The 13095-nt window shown below is 50.0% G+C and overlaps 1 protein-coding gene across 4 annotated transcripts in view; it reads left to right on the forward strand.

Annotated features, from left to right (window-relative positions):
- The window catches only part of DTX1 (deltex E3 ubiquitin ligase 1), a 109370-nt gene that overhangs the window by 59981 nt on the left and 36294 nt on the right, over positions 1-13095 (forward strand). For all 4 annotated transcript variants that reach the window (XM_074972564.1, XM_074972566.1, XM_074972565.1 and 1 more), the window contains exon 3: positions 4081-4762. In XM_074972564.1, the coding sequence (XP_074828665.1) occupies positions 4081-4762 (682 nt within the window). The remainder of the gene's footprint in view (positions 1-4080; positions 4763-13095) is intronic.

Raw genomic sequence — 13095 nt, forward strand, 5'->3', positions numbered from 1 at the left:
ATAGCAGCTGGTCAATGATTGCGTTGGCTTCTTGCAGCACAGCAGCCCCCACAGTAGATTTGCCCACCCCAAACTGATTCCCGACTGACCGGTAGCTGTCGGGCGTTGCAAACTTCCACAGGGCTATGGCCACTCGCTTCTCAGCTGTGAGGTCTGCTCTCATTTTGGTGTCTTTGCACTTCAGGGAAGGGGACAGCAAGTCACAAAGTTCCATGAAAGTGGCCCTACGCATATGAGTGTTTCGCAGCCACTGGGAATCATCCCATACCTGCAACACTGTGCTGTCCCACCAGTCTGTGCTTGTTTCCCGGGCCCAGAATTGGCGTTCCATGGCATGAACCTGGCCCAACGCCACCATGATCTCCCAATCGCCACATGCCGTGCTTCTAGGAACGTCTGTGTCCATGTCCTCATCAGTATAGTAATCGCGCTGTCATCGCTTCCTCGTCCGGTTTTGTAGGTACTGCACACACTGCTGGATAATGCGCGAGGTATTTACAATGGTCAAAACTGCAGCAGAGATCTGAGTGGGCTCCATGCTTGCCGCGCTATGGCGCCTGCATGGGTAATCCTGGAAAAAGGGCGCGAAACGTAGGAGAGCAGAGTGGCAACGGAAGAGGTGCTGTTCGGTTCACGATAGCCGAAAAAAGGCAGGAAATGGTCTTCTGTAGCTTTCACGGAGGCGGGAGCCCAGGACAGACAACATGGAGAAGTTCGGCAGCGTGCCAAGAGCGGGAGAGCAGAGTTGGCAGCAGAAGTGGTCAATGAGGAAGAGAAAGAGTAGATACTTATAGGGATTACGTAGAAAGACGAGAGGAAATGCGAGGTGGATTCATAGTACCAGGAGAGAAGCGGTGCACCATACTGCACCGTCTGCTGAAAGCAGTATGGCGTCTGCATGGCAAAAAGGCACTGTCATAAATATAAAGGGAAGGGTAAACACCTTTTAAATCCCTCCTGGCCAGAGGAAAAACCCTTTCACCTGAAAAGGGTTAAGAAGCTAGGATAACCTCACTGGCACCTGACCACAATGACCAATGAGGAGACAAGATACTTTCAAAGCTGGAGGGGGGAGAAACAAAGGGTCTGGGTCTGTCTGTATGATGCTTTTGCCGGGGACAGAACAGGAATGGAGTCTTGGAAACTGAGTAAGTAATCTAGCTAGATATGCATTAGATTCTGATTTCTTTAAATGGCTAAGAAAATAAGCTGTGCTGAATGGAATGTATATTCCTGTTTTTCTGTCTTTTTGTAACTTAAGGTTTTGCCTAGAGGGATTCTCTATGTTTTGAATATGATTACCCTGTAAGGTATTTACCATTCTGATCTTACAGAGGTGATTCTTTTTACTTTTTCTTCTATTAAAATTCTTCTTTTAAGAAACTGAATGCTTTTTCATTGTTCTTAAGATCCAAGGGTTTGGGTCTGTGGTCACCTATGCAAATTGGTGAGGATTTTTATCAAACCTTCCCCAGAAAAAAGGGGGTAAGATTTGGGAGGATTTTGGGGGAAAAGATGTTTCCAAACTAACTCTTTCCTAATAATAATAATACCGGTGTTAGATGTTTGGTGGTGGCAGCGAAAGTCCAAGGGCAAAGGGTAAAATAGTTTGTACCTTGGGGAAATTTTAACCTAAGCTAGTAAAAGTAAGCTTAGGAGGTTTTCATGCAGGTCTCCACATCTGTACCCTAGCGTTCAGAGTGGGGAAGGAACCTTGACAGGCACAAAACGATTGTCTGCCATAGCTTTCATGGAGGGAGGAGCGACTGACGACACACACCCAGAAACACCCGCAAGAATGTTTTTGCCCTGTCATGCACTGGGAGCTTAACCCAGAATTCCAATGGGCGGCGGGGACTGTGGGATAGCTACCCACAGTGCACTGCTCTGACATTCGATGCTAGCCTCGGTACAGTGGACACACTCCGCCGAATTCACGCGCTTTAGTGGGGACACACAAGACCGAATGTATAAAATAGCTTCCGAAAATTCAAATAGAATAATTTTGAAATAATTCTGTACTGTAGACATACCCGTAGAATTCTTTGCTGCTGCCTACAAACTGTACTCTGGGAAGGGTATTAAGTTTTGCTAGGCCAGGCGAGGCCGACAAAGATTCTGTCGCTAAAGGTGTTTGCACTGTCCCCTGAGTTGATGGTAAGTGTAATTGTAAACGGGCAGTCGTCATCAAGCAGGTCTGTTTCCAGTGGAGTCCCACAGGGCTCAGTTCTTGGCCTTTGCTATTTAACCTTTTTATCAGTTACTTGGAAGAAAACACAAAATCAGCTGATAAAGTTTGCAGATGACACAAAAATTGAGGGGGCGGAAAATAATGAAGAGGACAGGTCATTGATTCAGAGCAATCTGGATTTCTTGGTAAACAGTGCAAGCCAACAGTATGTGTTTTAATACGGCTCTGTGTAAATGTATACACCTAGGAACAAAGAATGTTGGCTGTACTTACCAGATGGGGGACTCTATCCTGGGGCGCAGTGACTCTAAAACAGATTTGGGGGTCATGGTGAACAATCAGCTGAATGTGAGCTCTGGGTGCGACACTGACCAAAAGCCAACGCAATCCTGGAATGTATAAACAGGGGCATCTCAAGTAGGAGCACCCTTGTGTTTGGCACTGGTGTGACCACTGCTGGAATTCTGTGTCCAGTTCTGGTGCCCACAGTTCAAGACGGATGTTGATAAATTGGCGAAGGGTCAGGGAAAAGCCTGGCCTCTGAGACCCTCTGCACTCATGGGGTTTCAGAGGCCGGGCTCCAGACCAAACCCCAACATCTACACTGCAGTTGTTAGCCCTGCAGCTGGAGCCCCACAAGCCCAAGTGAGCTGACCTGGGCCAGTTGTGGCCATGCGATGGGTCTTTTATTGCAGTGTAGACATACCCAAAGAGAAGGTTAGGGGCTGACTTGATTACAGTCTATAAGTACCTACATGGGAAACAAATATTTAACAATAGGCCCTCCAATCTAGTAGAGAATGGTTGAAAATGATCCAATGGCTAGAAGTTGAAGCTAGACAAATTCAGACTAGAAACAAGGTGTAAATTTTTTGATCGTGTTGGAACCTGGCTCTCGGTGTCACAGCAATGCTCAGGTTTGGCCCAGCCAAAAAGTGATCGGGCTGTGGCCCCAGTGCTGTTCCCACTCCCGACTCCATGGCCAATGGCTTATGCAATATGTGGGGGCCTACTGTGGCTTGTGCGGTTGGTAACGGGGGAATGGAACCTTTCACAGGTAGGTCACCGACTCTATCTGAGTCAAAATGTTGGTGTTCCATAGCTTGTGTGGAATGAATTTGTTCAGACCATTTCCTAAGGCTCAGGTGTTGATCCCACAAAACCCATTGTCACTAGTTAACACTAACTGGCTCCTGGTTGGCAGGCTGAACCAAGCATTGAATGGCCCCTCCAAGCATTGAATGGGTGGCCCCTCCAACTCAGGGCTAAGCCCCACTGTGCTGACCTTGGTGCCCAGGTGCTAAATAACGGGGGCTGACTTGCTGCTCTGTTACTAAAGTGCGACTCTGTGGGTTCCAGTGGAATTACCCTGGCATCAGATTGGAAGGTAGTGGCTACTCAGCCCCATCTTTTTAAGCAAAGCGGGTTCTGTGGCTCTAATGCTCCTCTCCCTTACACTGGAGTAAAGCCAGGGTAACCCCATTGCCTACCCGAGGGCAAGAGGAGAATCGGGCTCAGGGTATATGTGTCTGTAATAATATAAGTGGGTTTTGCTTCCAATAATTATAGAGGGCCAGAATCTCAGTGGGAGTAAATTGGCATTGCTGCATTGAAGTCAGTGCTGATTTACACCAGCTGAGGATCTGGCCCTGATGGGTGTAAAAAGCCCAGGGTGATAGCTGGGAACAAGCTCTGCTCAGGTGTTAGGAAAGCTAGGGCTTGAAGGACCATCCCAGGGTGTGAAATCCTATCTCACCTGGAGAGGTCTCCCAGCCTGACCTGGATCGGCCAGGCTCACCTCGGAGGGCTCCATTCCTCACACAAGCTAGTGTGTCTGACCCATGGAGAGGAAGCTCAGCAGCCCTTTTCTGTGTTCTTCTTTCCCCCAGGGACCATGCGTCCAGTGAGGAGGAACTTCTATGACCCCTCCTCGGCTCCTGGCAAGGGGATCGTGTGGGAGTGGGAGAATGACAACAACTCCTGGACCCCCTATGACATGGATATTTGCATCACCATCCAGAATGCCTATGAGAAGCAGCACCCGTGGCTGGACCTCTCCTCTCTGGGCTTCTGCTACCTGATCTACTTCAATAGCATGTCGCAGATGAACCGGCAGACACAGCGGAAGCGCCGACTCCGGCGCCGCATGGATCTGGCGTACCCACTCACCATGGGCTCCATCCCCAAGTCCCAGTCCTGGCCTGTGGGCACCAACTCCGGGCAGCCGTGTTCCTGCCAGCAGTGCCTGCTGGTCAACAGCACCAGGGCAGCCTCCAATGCCATCCTGGCCTCGCAGCGGAGGAAGGTGTATGTGGGCAACAGCAATGGGACTCTGGCTGTTAGGCAGAGCAACACTTTCAACGGCACAGCATTGTGGTCTGCGGGCACCATGACAACCGGGGGGGCAGCTAAAACGGAACAGGCCCGGTCCCCTAGCGGCACGCAAGTGGCCACCTTCTCCCGAAGTCAGAGCGCTCCCACTGGTACCCAGCTTCCTGGGCAGAACAACCTGAACAGGCCTGGCACGCAGCGGGTTGCAATCCTGAGTACCAGGGCCTCCATCCCACCAGGGTAAGGATCCATACCTCCTGTGGGTTCAGTGGCGAGGAAGTGGGGGTAGCTGCTGGAGGGCAGATGTGGAGCCAGGTCACATTATAGGGCTGTTAAAATGGTCCAGTGCCCCTCAACCATAATGCCTATGGTGATATATGGCCTGCATGTTTATGTAGTTTGGCATCCTCCTCCCCGTTGCACTCAGAGACCCTCAGCTCTCATCTGGAGCAGACGCACCCTCCTGAGTAGATGATGGAATTCAGTTTCTGTTCTTTCAAACATGGGGCCTTATTCTCTTCTCTCTTACACCTGGGTAAATCAGGAGTGACTTCACTGAAGTCAGGTGCATAACATTGGGGTCAAGCCAGTGTGAGTGAGAGGAGAACCGAATGCCTGCTGTCCACTATGCTCCTTGGCTGGTGGTGTCTAACCCTGGCCTGGAAGGAACGCCCCTCCTTAGTGGGATTCAGTTTCCATGTTCTGTCAATCTTGATAGCCCTCCTTTGCTCCACTGATGGCATCTAGCCCTGCTGTGGGGGTAACCCAGCCATTCCCGAAGGTGACATGGGAATTCTGTGCTAGGAGCATTATAGAGCAAATAGATTGAGAGAGCAGTTCCATGTCCATGACTGAGGATTTGAGCAGACACTGTTCTATATGATCACGTGTCACCCTTTTCCAGGCTTCCATCCTGTCCAAAGAGGGGCCTGTGTCACTAGGTATTTCCCTGGAGGGGGCTCTGCATTGTTCTTTGGGTGTGTTCATTGTCAGAGAGCCCGACATTCCTGACTAGCTCCACGCAGCATGTGGTGCTACACGCCTCCCCTACGTCCGGTGGGGAAAGCCAGAATGAATTCATGGGATGGCTTTCCACAGCAAGAGGAGGGCCAGGGTGGCTGGCGCCAGGGTGGGAAGGGAAGGGAAGAGCTGGGTGTGGTGGGCAGGTAACCATCCTGTGCCTAACTGGACTGCCTGGGGTCCCTCCTGGGCCCCATTAGCTCAGTCAAAGGGATCATTGCAGATCAGCTCCAGCCCAGCAGCTTGTCCCATCTCTGCAGGGTGGGCAGCCCCACACGGCCAGCCACAGGGAGCGCTGACCTCAGACGTGGCCGGAACCGGTGGCCGGTGAGAACAGGGACAGGACGCTGGAGAGAGCAGTTGGTATTTCTAAGCAGCCCTGAACTGGCAGGTGCAGGCCTGGGCCAACGGGAGACAGAAAGGGCCGTTGTTCCCAGGAGGATGTCAAGTGCCATGCAGTGCCATGCCGTGCGGCCTTGCAGAGCCTGGGCCTTGCAACCACCCACCCCAGAGCCACCATGCAGAGCTGAAGAGCCAGGGGGTGGGGGTGTCTGACTGTCACTGGGGTTTGGGCTGGCTGAGGGGTCGTCTTTGTGCACTGAAAGTTGTGTGGTCTTGTTGCTGTGGCACCTGGGCCCAGGTACAGTGGGCTGTAAACACAAGGGGATTCTCCCGGAATTGCTAAGTGTCCACTCCTGCTTGCTCGCTCTCACTCTCCCAGCCTCCTTCCTCCTCCATTCCTTGCCCCCCCCCCACCTGATCTGATTTAGTGCATCCTTAATTTCCAGTGCTAGGGTCCATCGAACTCCCAGAGGCTCAATGGACCATAACTATATAGACAGATGGATAGAGTGGGTGGATGGGAAGGAGGGATGGAGAGTGGGGACGGAGGGATAGAGGTTGTCAAGGTTCCTTCCCCACTCTGAACTCTAGGGTACAGATGTGGGTACCCGCATGAAAGACCCCCTAAGCTTATCCTTACCAGCTTAGGTTAAGAACTTCCCCAAGGTACAAACTTTGTCTTGGCCTTGAACCGTATGCTGCCACCACCAAGCATGTTAAACAAAGAACAGGGAAAGAACTCACTTGGAGACGTCTTTCCCCAAAATATCCCCCCAAGCCCTACACCCCCTTTCCTGGGGAAGGCTTGGTAAGAATCCTCACCAATTTGTACAGGTGAACACAGACCCAAACCCTTGGATCTTAAGAGCAATGAAAAATCAATCAGGTTCTTAAAAGAAGAATTTTAATTAAAGAAAAGGTAAAAGAATCACCTCTGTAAAATCAGGATGGTAAATACCATACAGGGTAATCAGATTCAAAACATAGAGAATCGCTCTAGGCAAAACCTTAAGTTACAAAAAGAAACAAAAAAAGGAATATACATTCCCTCCAGCACAGCTTATTTTACCAGCCATTAAACAAAAGGAAATCGAACGCATTTCTAGCTAGATTACTTACTAACTAACAGTTGTAAGGCTGCATTTCTGATCTGTTCCCGGCAAAAGCATCACACAGACAGACAAACCCTTTGTCCCCCCACTCCAGATTTGAAAGTATCTCGTCCCCTCATTGGTCATTTTGGGTCAGGTGCCAGCGGCGTTACCTTAGCTTCTTAACCCTTTACAGGTGAAAGGGTTTTGCCTCTGGCCAGGCAGGATTTTATAGCACTGTATCCAGAAAGGTGGTTACCCTTCCCTTTATATTTATGACAGAGGTGATGGATGGAGGGGAGAGATGGGAAAGGAGGAGAGGGATGGGAAGGGAGAGATGGAGGGGGGATGGGGATGGATGGATGGATAGAGGGAAGGCATGGGGATAGAGGGCAGGGGTGGGGAGGGAAGGATGGAGGGGATGGATAAAGGGGAGGTATGGGGATGGAAGGAAGGGATGTGGAGGGATGGGGATGGAGGGAGGGAGGGATGGAGAGGAGGGATGTGGGAGGGATGGAGGGAGAAGAGGCATAGGGATGGGGATGGAGGGAGGGAGGGATGGATGGATGGAGGGGGGAGATGGATGTAGGAGAAGGTTGGGGATGGAGGAGTGGAAGGGAGGGATGAATGGATGGAGAGGAGGGATGCGGAGAGGGAGCCCCAGTAACGCTATCCACAGGGCTCAGAGTGGGGTGCCTTGCCCAAGGCTGTAGACCCAGTCAAAATAGTCCAGAGCTTTGATGTAGTGTGCAAGGGGACTCTGTGCTGGGAGGAGTGATGCAGCCAAGTCTGATAAGTGCTTCCAATGGGCTTGCAGAGCCCAGCAGGGACTACTCCTGTTCTTCTCAGGGTCTGATGCTACTTGCAACCATACCATGATACACGCTGGAGATGCAGGGGCATGGCTCTGCGTGCATTTCCGGTTGGAAGTGAATCCTGTGGGTCTATCTGGGTTTGTTATCAGACTGTAGAGATCTTGGGTTGGGTAGTGCTGTTATTGCCAATCAGCATCAGCTTCACTTGGCTGGGTAGACAACTAGACTGGGAGACCTGGGTTCTGTTCCTGGCTCTGCCATTGGCCTGCTGGGTGACCCTGGACAAGTGATTTCACCACTCTGAGCCTCAGTTTCCCCATCTGTAAATAACACTGACCTTCTTTGTAGAGCGCTTTGAGATCTATGAATGAAAGGTGCTATAAAAAGCTAGGAATTATTATTCTTCATGTTAGACTGGGCTTCGTCACTATTCTGGGTCTGTCCCTAGTCAATCTCTGTGCTCAGATACCAGGCTGGTAGATGCCTGAGAAATATCTTTGCTAGCTAGGGTCAGATGCTCAACTCGTGTAACTTGTCCCAGATCTGTTGAAATAATAGAGCTATGCTGAGTCCCACCAGCTGAGGAGCTGCCCCATAACCCACACAATAGGCAGTCAGCCGGGTTGGCACATTCATCCCGGGACCATTGCGATCAGCTAGTCTGACCCGCTGGATCGCACAGACCCTAGAACTGCCCCACAGTAAAGCCTAACGAAAGCAGAGCAAGACTGACTCAGACACGACTTTCACCTCCACTGCTTTTCAGCTGTCCCCCTTGCTACCTCCTCTGTTTTGGACACTGAGCCACCCCCTAGCCCTTCTCCGATCAGCCTGAGAAATGTATTGAAACAATCTATCTTAGCTTGACTCTTGTAGCCTCCGTCAGTGATGAACTGGGCAATTCTCTGAGACCCCTCGAAGCCCTGTCACCACCAGCCTATCCCCATAAGAACATAAGAATGGTCCTACTGGGTCAGACCAAGGGTTCATCCAGCCCAGTATCCTGTCTTCCGACAGTGGCCAATGCCAGGTGCCCCAGAGGGAATGAACAGAACAGGTCGTCATCAAGTGATCCATCCCCTCTCACCCATTCCCAGCTTCTGGCAAACAGAGGCTAGGGACACCATCCCTGTCCATCCTGGCTAATAGCCATTGATGGACCTATCCTCCATGAATTTATCTAGTTCTTTTTTGAACCCTGTTATGTCTTGGCCTTCACAACATCCTCTGGCAAGGAGTTCCACAGGTTGACTGTGCGTTGTGTGAAGAAATACTTCCTTTTATTTGTTTTAAACCTGCTGCCTATTCATTTCATTTGGTGACCCCTAGTTCTTGTGTTATGAGAAGGAGTAAACAACACTTCCTTATTTACTTTCTCTACACAAGTCATGATTTTATAGACCTCAATCATATCCCCCCTTAGCCATCTCTATTCCAAGCTGAAAAGTCCCAGTCTTATTAATCTCTCCTCATACGGAAGCCATTCCATACCCCTAATAATTTTTGTTGCCCTTTTCTGAACCTTTTCCAGTTCCAATATATCTTCTTTGAGATGGGGTGACCACATCTTAACACAGTATTCAAGATGTGGGCGTAGCATGGATTTATATGGAGGCAACATAATATTTTGTGTCCTATTATCTATCCCTTTCTTAATGATTCCCAGCATTCTGTTGGCTTTTTTGACTGCCGCTGCACATTGAGTGGATGTTTTCAGAGAACTATCCACAATGACTCCAAGATCTTTCTTGAGTGGTAACAACTAATTTAGACCCCATCATTTTATATGTATAGTTGGGATTATGCAACTGCGAGACTGTGGAGCACATTCTGCTCTTGGGTACCCCAGGAAAGTTCACTGAAGGCAATGCGGATGCCCTGGGGACAACTTTTCCCAATGTAAGAAGCTTTCTACATAGTTATATCTAACTAGAGGCTCTTTCCTGGCCTGCCCCCTATGAATTAAACAGAGAGGGCCAGCTCCTCAGCTGATGTCAATTGGTAGAACTCCACTGAAGTCAGTGGAAGGATGCTGATTTACACAGCTGAGGACCTAGCCCTCTTGGTGTGTCACAGTCCTAAAAACAGGGGATGAGGGAGCTGCAGATGAGTCTAAATTAGATCCTCAGCAGGCCTGCCAGGTGAATATTCCCCTAGGCCAATCTTACAGGCACTGTGTTCTGCTCCTGTGTGGTCCCTCTGAGCAGGCCTTGCTGCCTTGGCTTCCCTTTAATTCTGCAGCATTCACTTAGCAGCCTCTTGCATTCCTCGCCCTCTGGGGACTCTCTTTTCCTTCCACTTCCTCTCATTACCTTGGTATCTGAGATCTTCCCATTCCAGAGGTGTCTCTCTCTCTCTTCCTTCTCCCCTCCTTAGTTCTGCTTGTCGGCCCTGGCACTGTCAGGCAAACCAGTGTCTTTTTTCAGTCCCCAGGAAAGACCTGTCAAATGATGTCAGGAGATAAACCCGATTGGATTAACTGTAAAACCCCAGTTAATCCAAGGCCATGAGTGAGGCAGCCCCAGTCCCCAGCCCCGCCTCACTAACACCCAGGGGCTGTAAATGGGCTGGCTGTGTATATATTCATACCCCACTGGGAGCCTCTCAGCATGGAGGTGGGGAGGGATGTGATGGAAAATTGCAGAGCTGGAGAGACCCAGCACTCGGATGGTCAGCCTGGGGAAGATTAGCCCTCCGGTGCAGTTGGTCCAGTGCTGGCACTGGGGTTTCTGGGGGCAGAAAGTGTTTGTCAATTCACCCCAATAACTCATTGTCAACAGGTGTGGTACCACATGACAAGGAAAGAACATGTATGTTTTATAGTGGAAGTTGACTCAGTGGAGCTGCTGATTTACATCAGCTGAGGATCTGGCCCATAGATTCCAAGCAGACGGATGCAATCCAGCAATACTCCCTGAATGGCAAGTTCAGACTATTCCACCTTCTTCATCCCTCTGTTTCTGCCACCTCGTATCCAAAACACTCCCCAGGCCTTCTCGGCAGGAACTGAGAGCAGCCTTCAAATGGGGAAAGGAAATGGGGAGGGGATGGGTCAAGAGACTGGAAATGGCCCGTAGAGATTTCTGGCTTGAGCCCAGTCCAGGTCAGCTGGTGAGCGAAAGTCTCTGGTGGCCTGTGTGAAATGAACTGGCAGGTCTCGATCCAGTTCCAGCATCACCCAGGCTGCAATTGGCCCACCCTGGGTGGGGATGTCAGCATAGGAGGCAAGGACTGAATGCAGCATGGAGGATGAATGGTCACCCTTCCAGGTCAGAGTCAAGGCATGGAGGCAGTGTGGTAGGGGAGGAGTTTTCCTTGTGCTCTATCTTTTCTGCTCAGAAACAAAGAGCTGTGGGCTCCAAGGGGCTCGCAGCACTGCCCTTTTCACCAGCACTAATGTGCCTTTGCCAGGGTGGAGGAGGATAAAACCCAGAATGTAGCTGACCGGTTAGGTGGTAACAAAAGGATCTAATCAGAAGGGAATTACTAAGTAACCCCTATGGGTGCCAATACTTTAGTGAGTAATAGCCTGGCTTCCCTGAGAACAGACCTCCTGGGTTAGACGTGAGGTCAAACTAGTTGATCACAATGGTGCTTTCTGGCTTTATAATCTATGAACACACTTGGGCTTTCTATGATCAAGCCACCAAGATGGCAGACATGGAAGACGCCCAGATGTCATGGATTTTGATTTGAGTTGAATGTTTCGAGTGCTAGAGCCTGGCAAGGAAAGAGCCCTGCGTGAGGGAGGAATCGGCTCACAAATAGCAAACCGCCGGCTCCCTGGTGTCCGCAGAAATCAGAATGGCTGGCAGCGGTAGGTGGGTTCCCTCAGGGTCAGCGCTGTGGTGGCTGGTGTTCAGTATCTTTGTAAATGATCCCACGCAGGAAGTGCATTGTGCATTGCAGATGAAAAGAAGGCATCGCCAGTGCCACGAGGACAGGAAGCGTGAGAGGGCAGGAAGAGAGGAGATTTAAAGGGCTGAGCAAAGGGGCTTTAATATAGGAAAATGCAGTGCTCTTTAACTGAGAGATGTGGGAGTCAGGGGGTCTGGACTCTAATTCCAGCCCTGCCACACCTGCTCTGTGTCCCTGAGCAAACGACTTCCCCTCTCTTTCTCCTCCTACTCTGGGTCTATTTAGACCAGGGGTCGGCAGCCTTTCAGAAGTGGCTTGCCGAGTCTTCATTTATTCACTTTAATTTAAGGTTTCGCGTGCCAGTCATACATTTTAACTTTTTTAGAAGGTCTCTTTCTATAAGTCTATAATATATAACTAAACTAGTGTTGTATGTAAAGTAAATAAGGTTTTTAAAATGTTTAAGAAGCTTCATTTAAAATTAAATTAAAATGCAGAGCCCCCCGGACCGGTGGCCAGGACCCGGACAGTGTGAGTGCCGCCTTCGGCACATGGGCCATAAGTTGCCTACCCCTGATTTCGACTGTAAACATCTTGGGGCAGGGATTGCTTTTTCCTCTGTGTTCAGATAGCTTCTAGCCCAGTGTGGGCCCGGATCCCAGCTGAGCCTCTGGTCACTGCTGTGATGGAGGAAGACCAAAAGGAACTGGGTTAGTGGTGCGAGGGCAGTAGCGGTGCAGAAAGGGATTTGGAAGGGGATAGTAGGGGAGAGATTAAATACAGATTTGCAGTGTATTGCTGTAATGAAAAAGGAAAAGATCAGCATGAGATTATGCAGAAAGGAGCTGCATGGAAGAATGCAGAGGAGCCCACTACCCTGGTGGGGGATTACTGGGAGGACCACTGGATCATATCCTCAGCCGGTGCAAATCTGTATAGCTCTGTCCACTTAGTTCATTTGTAGCCACTGAGGATCTGGTCTACCGTGTGCATTGCTGGGCAGCTAACCGGACGGAGATAAATGAGAGGAGGCAAAGAAAAGTGATCATGATAAATGTGAAAGGTCCAACATGACAGGAAGGGCTAAAGGGACTTAATTCCTAGAAGAAAGAAGGATGAGGGTATTGTGATAGCTCTGTGCATAGAGTTAAGTGAGAATATTAAGGATGGTGAAGACTTAGTCAAGGTTGCCCAACAATGGATCAAAGAAGTACAAGTTAGATCACATACCTTCAAGCCACCGGAGCAAATAGAAAATGGAGCAGTCAGGAAAGGTCATTGAGACGTGTTCAGTGAGACAAGACCACATACTCTGGGGACAGCATGGAGGAGAAGCCAGGAGCAGCAGCTGGACTGGATGTCCCTTCTGGGTCTGATCTCTATGAATTTCAGTGAGTGCAGTGCTGAGAGGGGCCCTGGGAGAGCAGAAACGTTGGTGTCATGGCGA

Source organism: Natator depressus, chromosome 15 (genome assembly GCF_965152275.1).
Source record: "Natator depressus isolate rNatDep1 chromosome 15, rNatDep2.hap1, whole genome shotgun sequence".
Classification (NCBI taxonomy): Eukaryota; Metazoa; Chordata; order Testudines; family Cheloniidae; genus Natator; species Natator depressus.